Source organism: Salmo salar, chromosome ssa17 (genome assembly GCF_905237065.1).
Source record: "Salmo salar chromosome ssa17, Ssal_v3.1, whole genome shotgun sequence".
Lineage (NCBI taxonomy): Eukaryota > Metazoa > Chordata > Actinopteri > Salmoniformes > Salmonidae > Salmo > Salmo salar.
In genome coordinates, this window is record NC_059458.1 from 87,421,496 (window position 1) to 87,447,610 (window position 26,115).

General features: G+C 40.6%; 1 protein-coding gene and 1 pseudogene across 2 annotated transcripts; both read left to right on the forward strand.

The window, feature by feature from the left end:
• The first annotated feature begins 206 nt into the window (after positions 1-206).
• Positions 207-2,185, forward strand: LOC106592471 (globoside alpha-1,3-N-acetylgalactosaminyltransferase 1-like; annotated as a pseudogene).
• Positions 2,186-5,836: 3,651 nt separating this feature from the next.
• Positions 5,837-24,749, forward strand: LOC123728303 (ladderlectin-like). 2 transcript variants are annotated; one of them, XM_045700342.1, is made up of 10 exons: positions 5,837-5,966; positions 6,365-6,426; positions 6,976-7,124; positions 7,317-7,445; positions 7,574-7,685; positions 7,862-7,928; positions 8,025-8,071; positions 17,288-17,469; positions 17,610-17,723; positions 24,665-24,749. In XM_045700342.1, the coding sequence occupies exons 2-10, from the start codon at positions 6,378-6,380 to the stop codon at positions 24,728-24,730; spliced, it is 915 nt and encodes a 304-aa protein (XP_045556298.1). In that variant the 5' UTR covers positions 5,837-5,966; positions 6,365-6,377; the 3' UTR covers positions 24,731-24,749. The 2 variants fall into 2 exon arrangements, with proteins under 2 accessions (XP_045556298.1, XP_045556297.1); XM_045700341.1 differs by having other exon boundaries at positions 5,838-5,997.
• The last annotated feature ends 1,366 nt before the right edge of the window (positions 24,750-26,115 follow it).

The following is a 26,115-nucleotide window of genomic DNA, read 5'->3' on the forward strand; positions in this document are numbered from 1 at the left end:
TCAGTACAACACAGTCAGGTTTGATCTGTATATCTGTAAACATTGAGATCATAATCAGAACAACACAGTCAGGCTTGATCTGTATATCTGTAAACATTGACATCATAATCAGTACAACACAGTCAGGCTTGATCTGTATATCTGTAAACATTGAGATCATAATCAGTACCACACAGTCAGGCTTGATCTTGTTCTGTTTCTTTAGTCGTACTGATGTGGTGGCAGTCACCCCATGGTTGGCACCCATCGTCTGGGAAGGAACCTTTGACCCTGACCTCGTCGACATAATCTACAAGTCCATGAACCTCACCATAGCAACAACAGTGTTTGCCGTTGGAAAGTGAGTAGCCTACAACTTTTCCCAAATATTCAAAAGGGAAATTAAACGATCAATATTTTTACAACACTGAAACAACACCGAGTGTACAAACATTATGAACACGTGCTTTCTCCATAACAGATTGACCAGGTGAATCCAGGTGAAAGCTATGATCCCTTATTGATGTCACTTGTTAAATCCACTTCAATCAGTGTAGATGAAGGAGAGGAGACAGGTTAAAGAAGGATTGTTAAGCCTTCTACACTAGTAAATGAGGGATACAAAGTATATTGAATGTAGGTGCTTCCACACAGGTGTGGTTTCTGAGTTAATTAAGCAATGAACATCCCATTATGCTAACGGTCATGTATAAAAAGGCTGGGCTGACCATTATTTCAGTCATTCTTTTTGCTACCGTGGCTATGCCCCCAGATCAACAATGCCCCCATTTACAGGGCACAAGTGGTCACCTAATGGTTTGATGAGCATGAAAACGATGTAAACCATATGCCAGTCACCAGATCTCAATCCAAATGAGCCTGAGATAGTGTTTCCACCACCATCAACAAAACACCAAATTATCCCTCCGATAGAGTTTCAGACACTTGTAGAATCTTTGCCAAGGTGCATTAGAGCTGTTCTGGTGGCTGGTGGTGGACCAAGGTGGCTGGTGGTGGCCCAATGTGGCTGGTGGTGGCCAAAGGTGGCTCGTGGTGGCCCAAGGTGGCTCGTGGTGGCCCAAGGTTGCTGGTGGTGGCCCAAGGTGGCTGGTGGTGGCCCAACTCTCTATTAAGTACCCTTTACCGCTGGCAGGAGATATCAGCCCGGAGGATGGAGATCATTCAGACAGCCATCGAACATCAGATCAGCAGGGAGGCCGACTACATCTTCTGTCTGGACGTGGACAGCAAGTTCCACGCTCGCTGGGGGCCGAGTCTCTGGGCAGGCTGGTTGCTGTGATTCACCCATGGTTTTACCAGGCGACCCGTGACCTCTTCACATATGAACGGCGCCCAGCCTCGACAGCCTACATCCCCATGGATGAGGGAGACTACTACTACGCCGGGGCTGTGTTCGGAGGGTCCGTGGAGGATGTGTACACACTAACAAAGGTTTTTCGGAACCAGCTTGAAGAGGACGCGAGGAATTCCATCGAGGCTGCCTGGCAGGAGGAGAGTCACCTCAACAGGTACCTGCTTTACAACAAGCCCAGCAAGCTGTTGTCTCCAGAGTACCAGTGGGATGACAAGAAGACCAAAACCAATGAGGTCAAAGTCATTCGCTTCTCTTCTGTCATTAAAAACTATGCTGAAATTCGTGCCAATGTATAGGACTAGGAATTGGATATTCAACCGGCCAAAAAAAAACTTTATTGATGATGGTTAATGTTAGGTTCATTTCAGGTATTGCTTCACTGAGGTTTGTTAGGGAAAGGCATAAAATGTCACATTGGGTATACAGATGTCTGGCGCCATTCATTTTCTGTTGGTGAAATATATACACTGACATAAATACATAAAACATACACTTTGTTTATACCCTGATGAAGACAGCTTGGCTGTCCAAACGTTGGATATTACATTTTTGCATCTGAGCTCCTAGAGTGTGCGGCTTTCCTTTATTTTCATGAAATATATTCACTAACATAAAACTACTATTTTTAATGTACTATATATATCAGTCACTGTTGTAGTTTAGGGATAATAATATTCTTCACTTATAGGAAAATATATATTTTTTATTACCTTATTCATCCTGTATTCTGTAGACTAACTATTGTGTATGTTGATTATTGGGAAAAATCTCAAATGTTTTTTTTAAAAATACGATTATGTGTATTTTTCTTGAAATAAATATTTAACCGCTTTCAGAATGTTTGTGTTATTTCACTACTTGTTATATTTTCTATAGCCTAACTAAAAACAGCATCTCCCCTGTTACAACGATATGCGGTGTATGAGTAACAAACCAGTGGTTTAGTGGAGAAATAGGGAATGTTAAATGGATTCCATCTATAGATTTGTACATCAGACAAGACACAGTGGTGGACTGAATTTCCATTAAGAAAAACTTCAGCATAATGTCAAAGTGGACCTGGCATTCCTGTCCAGAAACAACCCCTAACCACAATACATATACTGTAAACTGTAAGAAAACAAAGAAAAATACCCTTTTAAAAGGTAATATGGAGGATTCCCTTCATTGTGTAAAAACATCCTGCCAATGTCAAGGCAAAAGGGAAAATCCTTCAATTCAAGTCATACCATCTAATCAATGTTATGTGAGGGATAATCAACCAGGGGCTATGGGTTCAATGGAAAATAATGAACAACGTGGAAGGTGTGTTCCGTGACCCGCTAGAGGATTAGATTTGACAATGTAAAAACACAATACAACCACAGATGTATAAAATCCATTTAAAATGATTGAAGATGACAAGTTAAAATTGAAAATACATAAAAACCAAATACGTACACAAAATTATAATATGAAAACAAATAGTTTCATTAATACTACATTGAACAAAAAATATCAACTCAACATGCAACAATTTAAAAGATTTTACTGAGTTACAGTTCTTATAAGGAAACCAGTCAATGTAAATTCATTCATCAGGCCCTTATCTATGGATTCAACATGACTGCAAATACAGATATGCATCTGTTGGTCAAAGATAACTTTAAAAAAGGTATGGGTGTGGATCAGACAACTAGTCCGTATCTGGTGTAACCATCATTTGCCTCACACATCTCCTTCACCTAGAGTTGATCAGGCTGTTGATTGTGGCAGGTGGAATGCTGTTTTTTGGGGGGGTTTGTTTTTTTCACCTTTATTTAACCAGGTAGGCCAGTTGAGAACAAGTTCTCATTTACAACTGTAACCTGGCCAAGTTAAAGCAAAGCAGTGTGACAAAAACAACAACACAGTTACACATGGGATAAACAAAAGTACTGTCAATAACAAAATAGAAAAATCTATATACAGTGTGTGCAAATGGAGTAAGGAGGTAAAGCAATAAATGGGCCATAGTAAGTAAACTTTTAGTACAATAGCTGTGTGTTTGTGCGCATAGTGCAGTTTAGTGCAGATGTATTGGAGGAGCTGTTTAATCTCACTCAATCCTACAGAGTTCTCCTGTCCTCTGAGGACTTCCGTGTAGCTGCGTTGGTCCTTGTGGAGTGGACAGGGGCCAGGTCTGGGCCAGGGGGGCTTCCTCTCTGGTCTGGTAGAGGTGGTGGTCTGCTGCAGGGTAATAGGCTGGGCCCGGTCCAGTCTGGCTAAGCTGATGGAGGTGATGATACTCTGGTGGTGGGTGGGGACTGTGGGGTGCGCTGGGTCTGGTTGGGGGTCTCTGGGTGATCCTCTGTCCAGTGCGTCATGGGGTGTTTGTCTACCAAGTACCACGTCCTTTAGAGACTTGGTAAATATCCCAACTGTCTGCTTCCTCAGGTGGGAGTGGTCATGCAGGTGCTCTCGGGTGACTGTTGGGTGGTGAGCAATGTGCACGTTCGGGAGTAGGCCACACCCTCTGGTGATGTCAGCGTTGACTTTCTGAATGGTACGGGGATGAAAGTCTTTGCGGGGCAGCAGAGTGGAGATGGTGATGTGGGAGTTGGGGAACCACTCAGAGGCCCTCTCTGCTACTCTGTTGACCAGGCTGCCTACTCTCTCCTTCTCCTCTCGCAGGTTGTTGGTGCCAGTGTGAATAATAATGTGGCCTGGTGTGCCAAAGTCAGGCTGGGACAGGATGTGGAGTGCAGCCTGCATTTTTGGGCACCATATTTTGTACACCTTGTGGTGGGGGAAGAGTTTCTCCTCTTGGATGAATTTCCCATTTGAGTCAAGGAGGATGGCCACCTCAGTGGGTTTTACCAGAGTAGTTGGTTTACGGTCTGGGGCTGGGCTACACAGGGCTTGTGTATAAGGAGGGGTGTCTGGGGGTGTGTCAGGGGGGGCCAGAGAGCTTCTCTCTGTAGTAGGTGTCCCCATGTGAGCCTCCTTCTTGACTGGGGTGTGTGTAAAGGGTGGTCGGTATGTGGTGGTTGTGGGTAAAGGTAAAGGCTGCACTATCTCTCTCCTCATGGTGGCCTTTACCTCCTCAAGCGCTGTGGTAAGACTCTCTCCTCATGGTGGCCTTTACCTCCTCAAGAGCTGTGGTAAGGCTCTCTCCTCATGGTGGCCTTTACCTCCTCAAGAGCTGTGGTAAGGCTCTCTCTCAGCTCCTGGACAGAGTTCTTCAGCTGGGTCCTGCACTGGTTGATCTGGTCCTGTAGAAGCTCTGTGTCTAAGCTGGAGGTGGTGTAGCTGGGGGGCTGATCCTTTAGCTCTCTCTCTCCATCTCTCTGTATCTCTGTCTCTCTCTCCTCCCTCTCTGTCTCTCTGTCTCTCTGTCTCTCTGTCTCTCTCTCTGTCTCTCTCTCCTCCCTCTCTCTCTCTGTGTCTCTCTGTCTCTCTCTGTCTCTCTCTGTCACTCTCTCACTCTCTCTCTCCCTCCATCTGTACATGTGATTATGCAGCACATGAGCTATTTGTTTTTAAAGTGGGGTGGGAGTGTGGGGAGGTTTTAATGAAATGAAATGAGAATGTATCAGTAAAGAAAGTCTCCCTCTCTCTCCCTCTCTTTATTTCTCTCTCTCCCTCTCTTTCTCTCTCTCCCTCTTCTCTCTCTCACTCACGCAATGTTTTACTTAAAAACTGCACTGTTGGTTAGGGCCTGTAAGTAAGCGTTTCACTGTAAGGTGTACTACAACTGTTGTATTCGGCGCAGGTGACAAATACGATTTGATTTGATTTGACTTTCACTCTCTCTCTCCTCTTGTCCCTTTACATCAGGGTGGGTTTAATAGTAATTTTGGCTTAAGGGCCACATGGGGATTTTGAAAGAGAGAGACCGTTTTTGGACTGATTTGTTTGTCAAAATCAATTTGCAGGTCCATCATCATTTGTCAAACGATCCATCTGGTTTTAGACATTCAAGTGTAGCCCGAAGTCCTTTTTCAATCTTAAATAATAATTTGTTGAGATGCAAAGATGTTTTTTTTTTGCAACCAAGTTTCTTTGTACATTAACATGCACTATAATATGTAAGTGTGATACAGCGAGAGAGCGAGTGTGTGACCTTACTTAAGGTTAGTGCGTGTCTGAGGGGTTTGCTCTGTGTCTTCTGTCAGAACAGGAGATGTGTTGTTAGAACTAGCAGGATGTTGATGTGATTCTAGTCTGTCAGAACAGGAGATGTGTTGTTAGAACTAGCAGGATGTTGATGTGATTCTAGTCTGTCAGAACAGGAGATGTGTTGTTAGAACTAGCAGGATGTTGATGTGATTCTAGTCTGTCAGAACAGGAGATGTGTTGTTAGAACTAGCAGGATGTTGATGTGATTCTAGTCTGACTGATAATGAGAGTGGGCAGGGCTGAGGCTTTTAGGACACAACCACTAGTGTAGAGAGGACGATATGGGCTGGTTGCTGTTCTGCAGTACCATATCATTTCCTCATCTCTTCTCCTCACGTCATCTGAATTCACTCCTCCTCCTCCTCAACAGTGACTAATCCAAGCCAGAAGCAGGTAGAAAAGAGCAGATGCTCTGAGCTATCCTACCAGGACCAAGCTACTACTACTGTCACAGTGTTACTGGCTAGCTCAGGTACTCTCAACATTCTCTGATCTATGTACAGGTAATGTACTATGTTACAGATGGAGCTGCTCTCTTATGTCATGTTAACTTATGTCACTTAAAAGTTGTGTTATGTTTTGTCATGTTATGCAATGTCATTTTAAATTAAGTTATGTTAAATGCATAATGTACGATTCTAGCGCAATGACTGGAAGTCTACAGGTACATTTGCAATGCTACCGTACCTGGAGACTTCACAGTCATTGTGCTAATGCTAGATAGCATTTGCTCGTGAAACAACCACTACCTTCCTTCATAATGCACACAGAGACGTTAAAATGGTATTCATGATCCCTTTAACACTATTAAAGGTTATTAAATGTAAAGCTATGTTGTTATGTAATATAATATCATTGTTTCCTCTGTAGATCGGTTGGTAGAATGTCTCTGCTGCTTTGTTGGGCAGTGATGGCTCTGCACCTCGCAACAGGCAAATATAAAAGTTGAAACTTGAAATGAAACAGTGTGTGTGTAAATAGTTTAATTCAATGATAAAGAACACCCTCTGTGTTCTGTAATTAAAAAACCATGTAACCTTTATTTAACTAGGCAGGTCAGGTAACTCTTTATCCACAATATAGCAGGTGGTGTAAAGCCATAACACATACGTTTTTCCAGTATCAGACTTTGATTGATAATGTCAAAGGCCACACTGAAGTCTAACAAAACAGCTCCCACAATCTTTTTATCATGATTTTCACTCAGCCAATCATCAACCATTTTTGTAAGCGTCGTACATGTTCAATGTCCACCTCTATAAGCATGCTGAAAGTCTGTTGTCAATTTGTTAACTGTAAAATTGCATTGTATCTGGTCAAACACAACTCTAAATGCTATAAAGTATTTGAGGTGCTACTTGGTCTAGCTTAGTTTGCACTTTTGGGATTATTCCATTAATTGCTTTAATGTACCAGGTAAACTAAGTCAACCACAGCTCTTTAACAGTACATACTGTCGGTGTGTGTTGTTGTTGTTCCAGGGGTGGATGCTGCCTCGGGGGTGGTGAACACTACAGAGGAGGAGGTGGAAGGGGTGGACTCCCAGTCACCATGCCCAGCCGGGTGGCATCAGAATGAGCATCGCTGCTTCTCCTTCTACCCCGTCTGGGCCACCTGGGCCACTGCAGAGGTAACACTTGTAACAGGGAGAGACAATTATTAATTACTACTACTATTTCACAACCATTGATACTTCAAGACTAGCAAGCACACATTTACTTCAGGAAATGTCAATTTCTAGCCTGCATTGATCTTTGCTCCCTGAGGTAATGCCTGGGCTTTAGCTCAGCGGGCTAACAGTGTTTTCTGGGTGTCCCTCTAGTCGTACTGCTCCCAGCACAGAGGGAACTTGGTGTCGGTTCACAGCCCTGGTCAACAGATGTTTGTCCAGGATCTGGTCAGGAGACACACATACCAGCCGGTCTGGATAGGAGGCTACGACGCAGCTCAGGTAAACTGGGTCAATAATTCATTAGTCAGTCAGTCTGTCAATCAATCTGTCAAATGTCTACAGGTTTAAAAACAAAAAGAAGTGGTTTCAATCAATTAATCAACCAATCAATGTTTTTCTGTGATAAGGAGGGGATGTGGCTGTGGAGTGACGGCTCAGCTGTTGACGATGTTTACTGGGAGGAGGATGAGCCCAGTAACTCTGGACAGGGGGAGAACTGTATGGAGCTACACACTGGAGGTACACACACACACACACACACACACACACACACACACACACACACACACACACACACACACACACACACACACACACACACACACACACACACACACACACACACACACACACACACACACACTCTGAGCACATTGAAATAACTGAAGTGTGATTTGTTGTTGCCTTGACAACAGGTGGGCAGGGCTGGAATGATGTGTCCTGTGGAGAGCTGAGGTTCTATGTGTGTTCTATGGAGACAAGGTAGCAGGATAACACTGTCTTGTATCTGGACATGTTCTTACAGAGACCATATTAACACTAAATTACATTCATGTATTTTTTTTCATTTTCTTTTAGATCTGGTTTAGCAGCATTACCAAGTCAGAAAAAAGCACATGAGAGAGGTAGGAATTGTTTTGTCCCATTGCCTAGGCTTGACAGATGAAGAGATCAAGAAGTTTCTGATGTCTGATAGTGGTTAGTTACAGGTGCAGCTCCTTGTTGAATGGCACTCTGACATTAAGAAGATGACAGCTGTCTGATGATTAATGACACTTGTGAACGCATTTCCCTTTAAAACGTGTTGACCAGTCTGGAATTGTTTTTAAACTATTAAGCTTTTTTTCCTCCTAGAAAATCTCTTCCTCTTTAATGGGATATCTTCAACATTATAAAGCTCCCTTTATTTAAATCTCCCATTTTAAATCTGACTTCCAACATTCTGTTCACTCAAAACAATGTGACTTTGACACTAATCAGCTATTTTGACCCCTTTCCCAGTAGCTTCGACAAAAACGTAGAGCATATTATTAGTCTACTCTGCTATTCAAATCTAAAATTAGAACAGAAATAACTTTTACCAGTCAAACTATACAGCTGTTTTGGTAACTGCATCAACTAGTTTAATGTAGCTAACTTCCTACTGTTGAATTAACTGCTATAGAACTAGTTTAATGTAGCTAACTTCCCACTGTTGAATTAACTGCTATAGAACTAGTTTAATGTAGCTAACTTCCCACTGTTGAATTAACTGCTATAGAACTAGTTTAATGTAGCTAACTTCCCACTGTTGAACTAACTGCTATAGAACTAGTTTAATGTAGCTAACTTCCCACTGTTGAACTAACTGCTATAGAACTAGTTTAATGTAGCTAACTTCCCACTGTTGAATTAACTGCTATAGAACTAGTTTAATGTAGCTAACTTCCCACTGTTGAATTAACTGCTATATAACTAGTTTAATGTAGCTAACTTCCCACTGTTGAATTAACTGCTATAGAACTAGTTTAATGTAGCTAACTTCCTACTGTTGAATTAACTGCTATAGAACTAGTTTAATGTAGCTAACTTCCCACTGTTGAATTAACTGCTATAGAACTAGTTTAATGTAGCTAACTTCCTACTGTTGAATTAACTGCTATAGAACTAGTTTAATGTAGCTAACTTCCTACTGTTGAATTAACTGCTATAGAACTAGTTTAATGTAGCTAACTTCCCACTGTTGAATTAACTGCTATAGAACTAGTTTAATGTAGCTAACTTCCTACTGTTGAACTAACTGCTATAGAACTAGTTTAATGTAGCTAACTTCCCACTGTTGAATTAACTGCTATAGAACTAGTTTAATGTAGCTAACTTCCCACTGTTGAATTAACTGCTATATAACTAGTTTAATGTAGCTAACTTCCCACTGTTGAATTAACTGCTATAGAACTAGTTTAATGTAGCTAACTTCCTACTGTTGAATTAACTGCTATAGAACTAGTTTAATGTAGCTAACTTCCCACTGTTGAATTAACTGCTATAGAACTAGTTTAATGTAGCTAACTTCCTACTGTTGAATTAACTGCTATAGAACTAGTTTAATGTAGCTAACTTCCTACTGTTGAATTAACTGCTATAGAACTAGTTTAATGTAGCTAACTTCCCACTGTTGAATTAACTGCTATAGAACTAGTTTAATGTAGCTAACTTCCCTACTGTTGAATTAACTGCTATAGAACTAGTTTAATGTAGCTAATCCCACTGTTGAATTAACTGCTATAGAACTAGTTTAATGTAGCTAACTTCCCACTGTTGAATTAACTGCTATAGAACTAGTTTAATGTAGCTAACTTCCCACTGTTGAATTAACTGCTATAGAACTAGTTTAATGTAGCTAACTTCCTACTGTTGAATTAACTGCTATAGAACTAGTTTAATGTAGCTAACTTCCCACTGTTGAATTAACTGCTATAGAACTAGTTTAATGTAGCTAACTTCCCACTGTTGAATTAACTGCATCAACTAGTTTAATGTAGCTAACTTCCTACTGTTGAATTAACTGCTATAGAACTAGTTTAATGTAGCTAACTTCCTACTGTTGAATTAACTGCTATATAACTAGTTTAATGTAGCTAACTTCCCACTGTTGAATTAACTGCTATAGAACTAGTTTAATGTAGCTAACTTCCCACTGTTGAATTAACTGCATCAACTAGTTTAATGTAGCTAACTTCCCACTGTTGAATTAACTGCTATAGAACTAGTTTAATGTAGCTAACTTCCCACTGTTGAATTAACTGCTATAGAACTAGTTTAATGTAGCTAACTTCCCACTGTTGAATTAACTGCTATAGAACTAGTTTAATGTAGCTAACTTCCCACTGTTGAATTAACTGCTATAGAACTAGTTTAATGTAGCTAACTTCCCACTGTTGAATTAACTGCTATATAACTAGTTTAATGTAGCTAACTTCCCACTGTTGAATTAACTGCTATAGAACTAGTTTAATGTAGCTAACTTCCCACTGTTGAATTAACTGCTATATAACTAGTTTAATGTAGCTAACTTCCCACTGTTGAATTAACTGCTATAGAACTAGTTTAATGTAGCTAACTTCCTACTGTTGAATTAACTGCTATATAACTAGTTTAATGTAGCTAACTTCCCACTGTTGAATTAACTGCTATAGAACTAGTTTAATGTAGCTAACTTCCCACTGTTGAATTAACTGCATCAACTAGTTTAATGTAGCTAACTTCCCACTGTTGAATTAACTGCTATAGAACTAGTTTAATGTAGCTAACTTCCTACTGTTGAATTAACTGCTATAGAACTAGTTTAATGTAGCTAACTTCCCACTGTTGAATTAACTGCATCAACTAGTTTAATGTAGCTAACTTCCCACTGTTGAATTAACTGCTATAGAACTAGTTTAATGTAGCTAACTTCCCACTGTTGAATTAACTGCTATAGAACTAGTTTAATGTAGCTAACTTCCTACTGTTGAATTAACTGCTATAGAACTAGTTTAATGTAGCTAACTTCCCACTGTTGAATTAACTGCTATAGAACTAGTTTAATGTAGCTAACTTCCCACTGTTGAATTAACTGCTATAGAACTAGTTTAATGTAGCTAACTTCCCACTGTTGAATTAACTGCTATAGAACTAGTTTAATGTAGCTAACTTCCCACTGTTGAATTAACTGCTATATAACTAGTTTAATGTAGCTAACTTCCCACTGTTGAATTAACTGCTATAGAACTAGTTTAATGTAGCTAACTTCCTACTGTTGAATTAACTGCTATAGAACTAGTTTAATGTAGCTAACTTCCCACTGTTGAATTAACTGCTATAGAACTAGTTTAATGTAGCTAACTTCCCACTGTTGAATTAACTGCTATAGAACTAGTTTAATGTAGCTAACTTCCCACTGTTGAATTAACTGCTATAGAACTAGTTTAATGTAGCTAACTTCCCACTGTTGAATTAACTGCTATAGAACTAGTTTAATGTAGCTAACTTCCCACTGTTGAATTAACTGCTATAGAACTAGTTTAATGTAGCTAACTTCCTACTGTTGAATTAACTGCTATATAACTAGTTTAATGTAGCTAACTTCCTACTGTTGAATTAACTGCTATAGAACTAGTTTAATGTAGCTAACTTCCTACTGTTGAATTAACTGCATCAACTAGTTTAATGTAGCTAACTTCCCACTGTTGAATTAACTGCATCAACTAGTTTAATGTAGCTAACTTCCCACTGTTGAATTAACTGCTATAGAACTAGTTTAATGTAGCTAACTTCCCACTGTTGAATTAACTGCTATATAACTAGTTTAATGTAGCTAACTTCCTACTGTTGGATTAACTGCATCAACTAGTTTAATGTAGCTAACTTCCCACTGATGAATTAACTGCTATAGAACTAGTTTAATGTAGCTAACTTCCCACTGTTGAATTAACTGCTATAGAACTAGTTTAATGTAGCTAACTTCCTACTGTTGAATTAACTGCTATATAACTAGTTTAATGTAGCTAACTTCCTACTGTTGAATTAACTGCTATAGAACTAGTTTAATGTAGCTAACTTCCCACTGTTGAATTAACTGCATCAACTAGTTTAATGTAGCTAACTTCCCACTGATGAATTAACTGCTATAGAACTAGTTTAATGTAGCTAACTTCCCACTGTTGAATTAACTGCTATAGAACTAGTTTAATGTAGCTAACTTCCTACTGTTGAATTAACTGCTATATAACTAGTTTAATGTAGCTAACTTCCCACTGTTGAATTAACTGCTATAGAACTAGTTTAATGTAGCTAACTTCCTACTGTTGGATTAACTGCATCAACTAGTTTAATGTAGCTAACTTCCCACTGATGAATTAACTGCTATAGAACTAGTTTAATGTAGCTAACTTCCCACTGTTGAATTAACTGCTATAGAACTAGTTTAATGTAGCTAACTTCCCACTGTTGAATTAACTGCATCAACTAGTTTAATGTAGCTAACTTCCCACTGATGAATTAACTACTATAGAACTAGTTTAATGTAGCTAACTTCCCACTGTTGAATTAACTGCTATAGAACTAGTTTAATGTAGCTAACTTCCCACTGTTGAATTAACTGCTATAGAACTAGTTTAATGTAGCTAACTTCCCACTGTTGAATTAACTGCTATAGAACTAGTTTAATGTAGCTAACTTCCCACTGTTGAATTAACTGCTATAGAACTAGTTTAATGTAGCTAACTTCCTACTGTTGAATTAACTGCTATATAACTAGTTTAATGTAGCTAACTTCCCACTGTTGAATTAACTGCTATAGAACTAGTTTAATGTAGCTAACTTCCCACTGTTGAATTAACTGCTATAGAACTAGTTTAATGTAGCTAACTTCCTACTGTTGAATTAACTGCTATAGAACTAGTTTAATGTAGCTAACTTCCCACTGTTGAATTAACTGCTATAGAACTTTTAGAATGTTCTAATTAAGACTGATTATGCATTATGCTAATTTTAACATCTCTAACCCACTTACCTGTGGTAGCAGTTCTACAGGAAGAGAGAGACTGCAGATTCTTTCAAACAACAATTTTATAAGATTTGCAAAAATGAAGCAATCAACCATCACCAAGAATTGTTCAGTTGAAAACTTAACAAACGTAGTCGGGTCTCTGCTTTTATAGAAGAATACATCATTCTTGTGTCCGTGGCAGTTAGCAGATAGTGTGTAAAGGTCATTAGTTGTCTGTGCAGATTGAAGATAGCACGAGGTTGATAGTCCGAGGGCTCAACCGTCTAACTGCATTCAGAACAACAACAAAAATGAAATAAAATATAATGTTATTGGTCACATACATGTGTTTAGCAGATGTTATTGTGGGTGTAGCGAAATGCGTGTGCTTCTTGTTCCGACAGTACAGCAATATCTAACATTTATCTACCACTACTATCTACCAATATCTAACAAGTAATATCTAACATTTATCTACCACTACTAATATCGACCATTATCTACCAATATCTAACAAGTAATATCTAACATTTATCTACCACTACTAATATATACCAATATCTAACATTTATCTACCAATATCTAACACGTAATATCTAACATTTATCTACCACTACTAATATCTACCAATATCTAACAAGTAATATCTAACATTTATCTACTACTACTAATATCTAACATTTATCTACTACTACTAATATCTAACATTTATCTACCACTACTAATATCTAACAAGTAATATCTAACATTTATCTACTAATATCTATCTACTCGTACTACCCACTGAACGCTACTATCAACTATTTCTTCAACAGTCACTCCCTCTACTAAACCAGCCAAATAAAATGTAACACTAACAAACTTCTAAACTACTTCCATTAGATGCACCATATCCCTGTGGATCAGTTGGTAGAGCATGGTGTTTGCAATGGTGTTTGCAACGCCAGGGTTGTGGGTTCGATTCCCATGGGGGCCAATACAGGAAATAAAGAAATAAAAATGTATGAAATGAAATGTATGCATTCACTACTGTAAGTTGCTCTGGATAAGAGCATCTGCTAAATGACGTAAATGTAATCATATTTCCTCCCTAAATAATATCCTAAAACTTTTCTAATTCCTTATGAGTGGAAGTGTAGTAGTCTGACTATAGTTGTTAGTGATGAAATATGTGACCTAACTGCCCCACACTCCAAAGTAATAAGATTCACATAGTAGTCCATCAAAGTAAACAGACCAGATATTGGTGTATTTGTTATTATTTTTGACTATATTTCATTACTTTGCTTAAATAAAGCGTTTTAACATTTGTTCCACTGCCACAACAATACTTGTTGAGTTAAAGCAACCCCACAGGTTACCTTCATGGAAAATGACTATCTAGTTACTTATTTTCTTACTCACATTGGTGCTATTTTCACAAGTATGTGTGGAATTTTCAGAACTCTTAGTACAAAACTCCAAACTGGTAACAGTTGCAATGCAGCCAGTCTTCTATTCAAAACCTTTTTATAGAGCATCCATTTTTGTTTGGAGACATCTCTCACCACACAACCATTGATCCAAAATATATGTTTACAGTAAAATACAATGAGAACATTGATTTAATCACCAAAACATAATGACATTTTCTCAACTTAGGGAGTAAACATTATTTATAATAATGTCACATGGCGAAAATCAAATCTCTCTGAAATGAAAATGGATGGCCCTCCCTTCAGCAAAATATATTTTCCGCTTGAAAATAAAAAAAACTGAGGCAAGCTATTTCACCCCCTGGAGTTGATTGACGCACCGGTCCATCAATTGAAGTTACATAACAAAAAAAATCACATCAAACACTCTGGCTTTCTTAAAGCATTCTATTCATCAGCAAGCTGACCAGACTGTTGTAGATAGTGGCAGAGCCTGTTATTTAGAATGCAGCAATACAATTTACACACAGTGCTAATGGGACCAATCCCTCTATGGTTCAATGTGATTTTAGGGTCCTTTTTGGAGGATTTTTGGAACGGCTTGATTATGGATTTGTACTAAACAGAAGGAATAATGCCTGTCTCAAAACACGCCTGGAAGAGTTCAAATAGTATATGGAATAGTCTTTGGGAAATTAAGACATAAATGTATTGTTCCGATATCATTACAACATAGGTGTACTGTAATCAGATGATACAAATTAAATGAATGAATGAAAGAAACAAGGTTTAGCAGGCGTTAGTTAGCATCAAGCCTGTCTGGAGCATTTGGCCATAGGTTCTCATCCACATCACAGTAAATGCACCTGGTGAAAAACATTTTTGGAATTGCAAATAGAAGCCTGATATAGTTTTTATTATTTTCTACATTGTAGAATAATAGTGAAGACATCAAAACTATGAAGTAACACATATGGAATCATGTAGTAAGCAAAAAAGTATTAAGCAAATCCAAATATATTTTAGATTCTTCTAAGTAGCCACCCTTTGCATTGATGACAGCTTTGCAAACTCTTGGAATTCTCTTAACCAGCTTCACCTGGAATGCTTTTCCAACATTCTTGAAGGAGTTCCCACATGTGCTGGGCACTTGTCTGCTTTTCCTTAAATCTGCGGTCCAACTCATCCCAAATCATCTCAATTGGGTTGAGGTCAGGTAATTGTGGAGGCCAGGTTATCTGATGCAGCACTCTATCACTCTCCTTCTTGGTCAAATAGCCCTTACACAGCCTGGAGGTGTGTTGGGTCATTATTGTCCCACTAAGTTCACACCAGGGATGGAGCATCGCTGCAGAATTATATGGTAGCCATGCTGGTTGAGTTTGCCTTGAATTCAAAATAAATCACTGACAGTGTCACCAGCAAAGCAACCCCCACACCATCACACCTCCTCCTTCATGGTGGGAACCACACATGCGGAGATCATCCATTCACCTACTCTGCGTCTCAGATACAAGGCGGTTGGAATCAAAAATTGGGGCTCATCAGAACAAACAACAGATTTCCACCGGTCTAATGTCCATTGCTCGTGTTTCTTGGCCCAAGCAAGTCTCTTCTTATTGGTGTCCTTTAGTAGTGGTTTCTTTGCAGCAATTCGTCCATGGAGGCCTGATTCACTCCAGTCTCCTCCTGAACAGTTGATGTTGAGATGTGTCTGTTACTTGAGCTCTGTGAAACATTTATTTGGGCTGCAATTTCTGAGGCTGGTAACTCTAATGAACTTATCCTCTGCAGCAGAGGTAACTCTGGGTCTTCCTTTCCTGTGGCGGTCCTCATGAGAGCCAGTTTCATCACAGAGCTTGATGCTTTTGGACTGCACTTGAAGAAACTTTCAAAGTTCTTGAAATGTTCCACATTGACTGACCTTCATGTCTTAAAGTAATGACTGACTGTCGTTTTTCTTTGCTTATTTGAGCTGTTCTTTCCATAATATGGACTTGGTCTTTTACCAAATAGGGCTATCTTCTGTATAGCACCCCTACCTTGTCACAACACAACTGATTGGCTCAAACGCATTAAAAAGGAAAGACATTCCACAAATTAACGTTTAACATGGCACACCTGTTAATTATAATGCATTCCAGGTGACTACCCCATGAAGCTGAATGCCAAGAGTGTGCAAAACTGTCATCAAGACAAAGGGTGGCTACTTTGAAGAATCTCAAATATCAAATATATTTTGATTTGTTTAACACTTTTTGGTTACTACATGATTCAATGTGTTATTTCTTAGTTTAGATGTTTTCACTATTATTATACAATGTGTAAAATAGTAAAAATAAAGAAAATCCCTGGAATGAGTAGGTGTGTCTAAACTTTTGACTGGTACTGTAGTTCTGGATTGATATCATTAAATGTATTTCATTGTATTTATGTATCGTGTCTTGTGTAGCTTAATTAGTATGAGCATAGCACTAGCAACACCAGAGTTGTGGGTTTTGATTCCCACTGGGGTCACATACCAAAACTTTGGATAAAGCACCTGCTACATGAATGGCATATATTAGAGTGATAGTAAAATGTATTTTAACAAATGAGAAGAGAATCATATCTTAAGTAAAGTGAGGGTTGCATTGTGAAAAGCAATTTCTTTATATGAACATGTATTGCAATGTGAAACATGTATTTCTAGATGAAACACTACGTTTTGGTGAAAAAGTGTCTGTATGATTTTGTGTGTTGTAATAGTCAATTGAAAATGTACTCAGAGTTTTGAAACAACTGTCTTTTTGATGATCTGTTTTGGATTTTGTACTAATCGTTGCTAAAATGTACCACATACTCTGTGAAAACTGCACCAAAGCAATACAAACAAAAATATATATAGTTTCTCTCTCTCTCTCCCCTCCCTCCCCCAGAGCTGGTTGAAGAGGTGAGTATTTATGACGTCCTGTGGGAGACCAGTGAGAGAGTAGCAGATGAGACCCTCGACACCGCCTTCCTCAGATGGATGTATTCCAGACGTCTGCCTGCCCACTGCTATGCTGACTTCTGCCACCAGGAGCTGCTATACCTGGACAGAGTCATCACCATGCTGCAGGTGACAAGAAAATAAATTTAATAGAAACGAATATCATAAAGTTTTACTTACTATGACTGTGATACGTGGTTGTCATCGCAGCTATCTTAAGATAAGTTGCTCTGTGTGTGTAAATGTGTGTATGCGTGTGTGCGAGCCAGGTGCTGATCAGAACAGTCCAGGGTCCTCCAGACATCATGCAGTTTCTCCAGAGAACACATCAACGCTACCAGGAGTCTCTGAAGGAGGCCCAGAACCAAACTCCACCACACCTGGTAAGAAGCTGTTATAACAATCACCCTTAATATATAATTTAAGATAATATATCTAATTATACAATTTAAAATAATATATCTAATTATACATTTTAAGATAATATATCTAAATATACAATTTAAGAGAATATATCTTAATATACAATTTAAGATAATATATATTAAAAAAATAATTTAAGAGGACTTAAAAGCAACTGGAACGTAGATGATTTATCAATTTAATAAACCTACCATAAATGTTTTCAATGACCCTTATTTAACCTTTTTTGTTTTGGTTAAATTCAAGTTTAATTTTGGTTACCCAAGTTTTGGTGTATGTAGACACACCGCCAAAAGGTAAATCAATAATATCTTCTATCTTTCCCTTTTTGACTCCCCTTTAGATCATTCAGTTCAGTTCATAGTCTTTTAAGCGCTTACAATTAATATTTCCCTAAATTGGAATTTAGTTTGTTTATAGCTAGGTTTCCAGCCAATTGTTGACAGATTTTCATGTGGAATATTATAAAATCTTCATATAATCAATATGCCATTTCAGAGATTCCTTTAAGAAAATTTGGTGCCCCGGACAACATGATAGGGAAGATTTTTAATTTACCAGATATTTGAGAAACCCATATGCATTCAGATCCAACCTGGTGCTGCCAGAGGGATAGTTGGCCAAATGAGCCACATTTACGTTGTAACGGCTGTCCACGGAAGAAGTGGACCAAAATGCGGGCGGAGTTAGGGTTCGTCATTTTAATGTTACGAACACTATGCAATTAACAAAACAACAAAACTGACAGCCAACACAGTCCTGTCAGGTGCAACAACAGTGACAAGCACAATTACCCACACCACACAACGGAAACGTAGGCACCATATTGACTCCCAATCAACCACAACCCTCACAGCTGTGCGTGATTGGAAGTTACACGGCCAAAATTAAATGAAACAATAAAACACTCACTCCCCTTCTGCCACGTCCTGACCCAACTACACCTCACTGGTCAGGACGTGACAGTACTCCCCCTCAAGGTGCAGACCCCGGGATGCACCTAAAAAAAGGAAAACACAAAAAAAATCCAACAAAAAGGAACACCTAAACAATAAGGGAGGGAAGGAGAGGTGGCTGCCGTCACCGACGGCACTGTCTACACCCTCCCTCCCCAACCCACCTATCCTGGAGGTGGCTCAGGTGCAGGACGTGGACCTCGCTCCACCTTCGGCGTCGCCCACTCTGTTGGCGCCGATCGCTCCGCGGGGCAGACGGGCCACCGGGCTGACCCTGGCAGACGGACCACTCGGGCTGGGCCGGAAGGGCATGCGGGCCACTCGGGCTGGGCCGAAGGCATGCGGGCCACTCGGGCTGGGCCGGAAGGCAATGCGGGCCACTCGGGCTGGACCGGAGGGCAGGAGGACCACTTTCGGCTGATCCTGACAGGCCGGCCGGGCAGCAGAACAGAGTCCACTCTGGCAGAACAGGCACAGGCCGGCCACTCTGGCAGAACAGGGCAGTCCGGCCACTCTGGCAGAACAGGGCAGTCCGCCACTCTGGCAGAACAGGGCAGTCCGGCCACTCTGGCAGAACAGGGCAGTCCGCCACTCTGGCAGAACAGGGCAGTCCGGCCACTCTGGCAGAACAGGGCAGTCCGGCCACTCCGACGACTGTTGACTGGGCGGGCAGCTCCGACGACTGCTGACGGGCGGGCAGCTCCGACTCAGGATTCACCAGGCTGGGGAGACATAACGGAGGCCTGGCTTGAGGAGGTGGCACAGGAGTGACCAGGGTGGAGAGACCCACTGGAGGACCGGTCCGTGGAGGAGACACGGGCTTGACCAGGATAGGGAGATCCACTGGAGGACTGTCCGTGGAGGAGACACGGGCTTGACCAGGATAGAGACCCACTGGAGGACTGGTCTGTGGAGGAGACACGGGCTTGACCAGGATAGAGACCCACTGGAGTACTGGTCCGTGGAGGAGGCACGGGCTTGACCAGGATAGGGAAGACATGCAGGAGGCTTGGTTCTGGGCGTAGGTACAGGATGCAGGGCTGGGAAGACATGCAGGAGGCCTGTTTCTGGGCGCAGGCACAGTCTTACCAGACAACCAGCAACCGCACCTCAGGACGAGATGGAGAGCCGCCTCAGGTGACATCATACCCACGACACGCTCATTAGGCGAAACCGTACTTATGCACCACCTAGCAGCTCTCTCATCTCTCTCTCCTAATTTTCCCATTAACCCCATCACAGTCTCTGTCTCATATCCTCGCTCACCTCAATGTCATCCCGACTGGCTCTGGTTCCGACCTCAGCTCCACCGACTGTCCCATGCCCCCCAAAATTTTTTATTGGGGCTGCCTCTCGCGTTCCTAGCCAACCGTGTTCCAGCGTAACATTCCGATGGTTCCTCTGTCCAGCTGCCTCCACTCTCTGAGTGCCTCCACCTGTTCCCATGGGGAGGCGATCCTTCCGCCAGGATCTCTTCCCAGGTGAAGGCTCCCTTGCCGTCCAGGACGTCCTCCCATGTCCATTGTTCCTTTTTCTCTCCTGTGGCTTCCTCCTCTTCTGCTGCTTGGTCCTTTGGTGGGTGGTTCTGTAACGGCGTTGTCTATGGAAGAAGTGGACCAAAATATGCGGCGGAGTTAGGGTTCGTCATTTTTTAATGTTACGAACACCCTTACAATTCACAAAACAACAAAACTGACAGCCAACACAGTCCTGTCAGGTGCAACAACAGTGACAAAGCACAATTACCCACACCACACAACGGAAACGTAGGCAGACTTATGTGCACTCCCAATCAACCACAACCTCACAGCTGTGCTTGATTGGAAGTCACACGCCAAAAATTAAATGAAACAATAAAACACTCACTCCCTTCTGCCACGTCCTGACCCAACTACACCTCTACTGGTCAGGACGTGACATACGTGCCCTAAAAACTGCTATAATAAATTACAAAACACTATTACATTTGTTTCCATGTGTAGATACACAAAACTTTATAGACATTTTCTTTATTGGTCTTTAGGCTACTTCCTAAAACAACAATTGTCCACTATAGGGACAAATTGCATACTGCAGTTGAAGTTGGAAGTTTACATACGCCACCAAGGTTGGAGTCATTAAAAACTCATTTTTCAACCACTCCACAAATTTCTTGTTAACAAACTATAGTTTTGGCAAATTGGTAAGGACATCTACTTTGTACATGACACAATTAATTTTCCAACAATTGTTTACAGACAGATTATTTCACTTATAATTCACTGTATCACAATTCCAGTGGGTCAGAAGTTTACATACACTAAGTCAGTCCTTCTCATATAGTGGGGCGCGCCCCCTGGAGGACCTCGCGATGCCAGGGGGGAACATGCTTTTTTTTGCCGCAGGGAGTAGGGTTTTTGCACCGGGAACAAGACCACGCAGCACAGAGCAGGAGATATGAAGTGCAGATAACAAACCCTTAAGAGACACCATGGAAAATATTTAACAGGGATGAAAAGAAAGGCGGAGAGAGCCGGAGATAATGAGACAAACGTAAGTCTCCCGAAAGCTAAGACGAGGAATATGAGAGCGTATGTAGCGCTTGGCTTCACTGTGACTACGGTGGGAGACGAGGAAGACCTGTATATTTACTGTGTCTAAAAATGTTGGTAGCGGACAGCATGAAGCCAAATAAATTAAGGCGTCACTTAAAGACATTTCACCCCAATCACACTGATAAGCCGCTTGAGTTTTTTTCAGCGAAAACGTGCGAATATTGCCAACAATCGTCCCGCTTTGTGAATGCTACTCAGTAAACCAGCGAGCACTGTTAGCATCATATAAGGTGGCGTACCAAATTGCTCAGTGCAAAAACCCCACTCCATAGCAGAGGAGCTGATACTGCCTGCAGCATTAGACATGGTCTCTGTCATGCTGGATGACGCAAGTGCTGCAAAAATAAAAACTATCCCTCTGTCCAATGACACTGTCGCCAGACGTATAAATAACATTGCTAACGATCTTAAAGAACAGCTGGTAGATAAACTCAAAGACAAACGTTTTACCTTACAGTGAAGCAACTGACAGCAACAAAGACTGTTCTGTTGCTTATGTACGTTTTGACATGACAAACTCCCGTGTGAGGATCACTTTTTTGTAAATATGTCAGAGACAGAGCCACAGCTGAAGAGCTATTCAAAATGCTGGACTGCTATCTGTGAGAGATGGGGAGCTGAACATCAAGCTGTGCTGTTTCACAGTGAAGCAAGGTGGCTGTCACGAGGAAAAGTCTTGTCCCGAGTTTTTGAGCTCAGAGAGCAGATAAGAATGTTTTCGGAGCAGGAACACAAGTATGACCTCGCAGAAAAATGTAGTGATGAGAACTTCCGCCAAACTGGCCTACCTGAGTGACATATTTGGAAAGCTAAATGAACTAAATCTACTGCTTCAAGGGAAAGATAAACACCTCCCTCAGGTCACAGACAAGATCAGCTCTTTCACTTTCGAAAGCTTGCAATGTGGGGCAGGCGACTTGATGAAGGAAATACTGATTCATTCGAGAACCTGCATGAATTTGTTGACACTACTGACTATGATGCCACCTCAGTGATTCCAGAAATTAAGGGGAGCATATTTCATCACTGATGGGATTCTTTAATCTAACCACACTCCGATTTCAAAAGGCTTTACAACGAAAGCAAAACATTAGATTATGTCAGGAGAGTACCCTGCCAAAAATAATCACACAGCCATTTTCAAAGCATGCATATATGTCACAAAAACCAAAACCACAAGCTAAATGCAGCACTAACCTTTGATGATCTTCATCAGATGACACTCCTAGGACATTATATTATACAATACATGCATGTTTTGTTCAATCAAGTTCATATTTATATCAAAAAACAGCTTTACTTTAGCATGGATGTCAGAACTAGCATACCCACCGCAAACTTCCGTGAATTACTAAATTACTCACGATTAATGTTCAAAATACATAAATTATTTTAAGAATTATAGATACAGAACTCCTTTATGCAATCGCGGTGTCAGATTTTAAAATTGCTTTAGGCGAAAGCACATTTTGCAATATTCTGAGTAGATAGCCAGGCCATCACGGCTAGCTAATTTGACACCCACCAAGTTTGGCCCCTCAACAAACTCAGATTTACTATTAAGAAAAAGTGGATTACCTTTGCTGTTCTTCGTCAGAATGCACTCCCAGGACTTCTACTTCAACAACAAATGTTGTTTTGGTTCGAAATATTCCATATTTATATTGAAATAGCTCCGTTTTGTTCGATGCTTGAGGTCAGTATCCAAAGGGTGACGCCGGGCATATTTCGTGCCCAAAAAATTCAAAATATTCCATTACCGTACTTAAGCATGTCAAACGCTGTTTAAAATCAATTTTTATGCCGATTTTTTTCTCATGAAATAGCGTCAATTTTACAACCGGGCGACGTTGTATTCGGTCAAAGAGAGAAAGAAAAAATGTAGTCCTCTCGATGCAAGCAGCCGCTCCAGTGTCAGTGTTCCCAGCCTGACCACTCACAAACACTGCTGTTTTTCGCCCAGAGACTGCAGAGCTCTCGATTCCACTTTCTGGCGCCTTCTTAGAGCCACTGAAGCCTTAGAATGTCACGTTACAGCAGAGATGCTGTATTTTGATAGAGATGCCCAATAAAGGTCAACAAATTGTCAGACAGGGCACTTCCTGCATGGTATCTTCTCAGGTTTGGGCCTGCCATGAGTTCTGTTATACTCACAGACACCATTCAAACAGTTTTAGAAAATGTAGAGTGTTTTCTATCCAAATCTACTAATTATATGCAGAATATTCCCATTTCTGGTAAGAGTAGTAACCAGTTTAAATCGGGTACGTTTTTTATCCGGCCGTGAAAATACTGCCCCCTAGCCCCAACAGGTTAACACTTTTTGGTTATACATGATTCCATATGTGTTATTTCATAAGTTTTGATGTCTTCTCTATTTCTACAATGTAGAAAATAGTACAAATAAAGAAAACCCTTGAACGAGTAGATGTGTCAACTTTTACTGGTACTGTATGTATAGACATATATTATTTAGATATATATATATACACATACATACATACATACATACATACATACAGTTGAAGTCGGAGGTTTACATACACACCTTAGCTAAATACATTTAAACTCAGTTTTTCACAATTCCTGACATTTAATCCTAATGAAAATTCCCTGTCTTAGGTCAGTTAGGATCACCACTTTATTTTAAGAATGTCAAATGTCACAATAATAGTAAAGAGAATGATTTATTTCAGCTTTTATTTCTCCTCTGAACAGTTGATGTTCTGATGTGTCTGTTATTTGAACTCTGAAGAATTTATTTGGGCTGCAATCTGAGGCTGGTAACTCTAATAAAGTTATCCTCTGTGCAGAGATATATCTGGGTCTGTAGGTAGCTCCACACTGATCTGGTACTGGTACTCCCTGTATATAGATCCATTCTTGTTTATTGTATTTTATTCCTCCTTTTACTTTCATTTCTGTTATTATGTTTTAACTGTGGATCGTTGGGAATGCTCTTAAGCATTTCACGGTAAAGTCAACACCAGTTGATTTCCAGAGCCTGTAACAAATAAAATGTAAATTAGATTTTGCTTCTCCTTTTACTCCTCCTCCATATCCTCCTCTCATTCTTCTCCTCTACTTCCATCTCCTCATCCTCTACCTCCATCTCCTCTTCCTCCTCCTCCTCCTCTTCCTCCTCCTCTACTTCCATCTCCTCCTCCTCTTCCTCCATCTCTCTCCCCTCATTCTTCTCCTCTACCTCCATCTCCTCCTCCTCCTCCTCCTCCACCTGCCTACAGAACCGGTCCTCCATCCAGCCCTCTGCAGCCGTGTTCAGTACCTTCACACCTTCCATAACCACATAGTAAACTCCCTGTCTCTTCCTCCTCCTCCTCCTGCTTACAGAACCTGTCCTCCATCCAGCCCTCTGCAGCCGTGCTCAGTACCTCCAGAGCTTCCATGACATTGTGAATGAGGAGCCCATCTACTGGCTGGTGTGTCTCTGCTGCCCAGAGCCCTGCTAAGACCTTTCCTGGCAAAGAACCTGCCCCTGGGAGAGAGGACCAGACCAGGCCCCAGGCCCTGCCTCTACCCCGGCTAAGCCTCTTCCCCTGCCCTGCTACCAGTGGGGGGAGAGGACATGAAGTCAGACCAGAGGAACCAGACGAGGTCAGGGACATATTACAGGTATATTGAGGATATTATAATGTGTTACAACTGATACAATATAATGTATGCTGATTGATATTGATGATATGAGGTATGCTGATTGATATTTATGATATGAGGTATGCTGATTGATATTGATGATATGAGGTATGCTGATTGATATTGATGATATGAGGTATGCTGATTGATATTGATGATATGAGGTATGCTGATTGATATTGATGATATCAGGTATGCTGATTGATATTGATGATATGAGGTATGCTGATTGATATTGATGATATGAGGTATGCTGATTGATATTGATGATATGAGGTATGCTGATTGATATTGATGATATGAGGTATATTATGCTGATTATTTATGATATCTTGAGGTTTATAGCCTATGGAAGTTTATAGTGTCTCAAGTCCACGTTGTTGTGTTTAATCTTGTCAAGTGTGGTGATATTGTGGAGTGACTCTTTTCAACTGTTTCTCTCCAGGCCTCTACTGGAGAAGTACCAGGATGTGATAGATGTCTAAAGGCTGTCAACATCTTCAGAGTCCAGATTGATCAAAGAAGGCTCTATTCACCTCAAGGTGCAGTTAGCCTATCCAAGTCTACAGTTAGCATGATCCTGCTAACTAGGTTTACAGTTAGCCAGATCCTGCTATCTAATTCTACAGTTAGCCTGGTCCTGCTACCTAATTCTACAGTTAGCCTGGTCCTGCTATCTAATTCTACAGTTAGCCTGGTCCTGTATCATCTATCTAATTCTACAGTTAGCCTGGTCCTGCTAACTAAGTTTACAGTTAGCCTGGTCCTGCTGACTAAGTTTACAGTTATCCATGTCCTGTTTTCTAAGTCTACAGTTAGCTTGGTCCAGCTAAACAAGTCTTGCCAGGTCTCCCTCTCAAAACAGGCTCTCAACCCTACGGATCTCTTTAGCCTGGGCACCAATCTATTTTGTAGGATAACATTCTACTCCTTGTCAACATAATTTGGTATATGACATGGAGTACAAGAAGTGTAATCCCAACTAGCGCATTTGGTTTATTGAAAGTTGTGGGAACATGCATGTTTGGTTTACCATTGGTTCTAGGGAGGAAGTCATAACTTTACTGACTGGTAAAACGGAGTCGTTTTAAACATTCTGAAAACAGAAGTGAAAAACTTAGCCTGTTCTGGGAACATTAAGTTTAAGG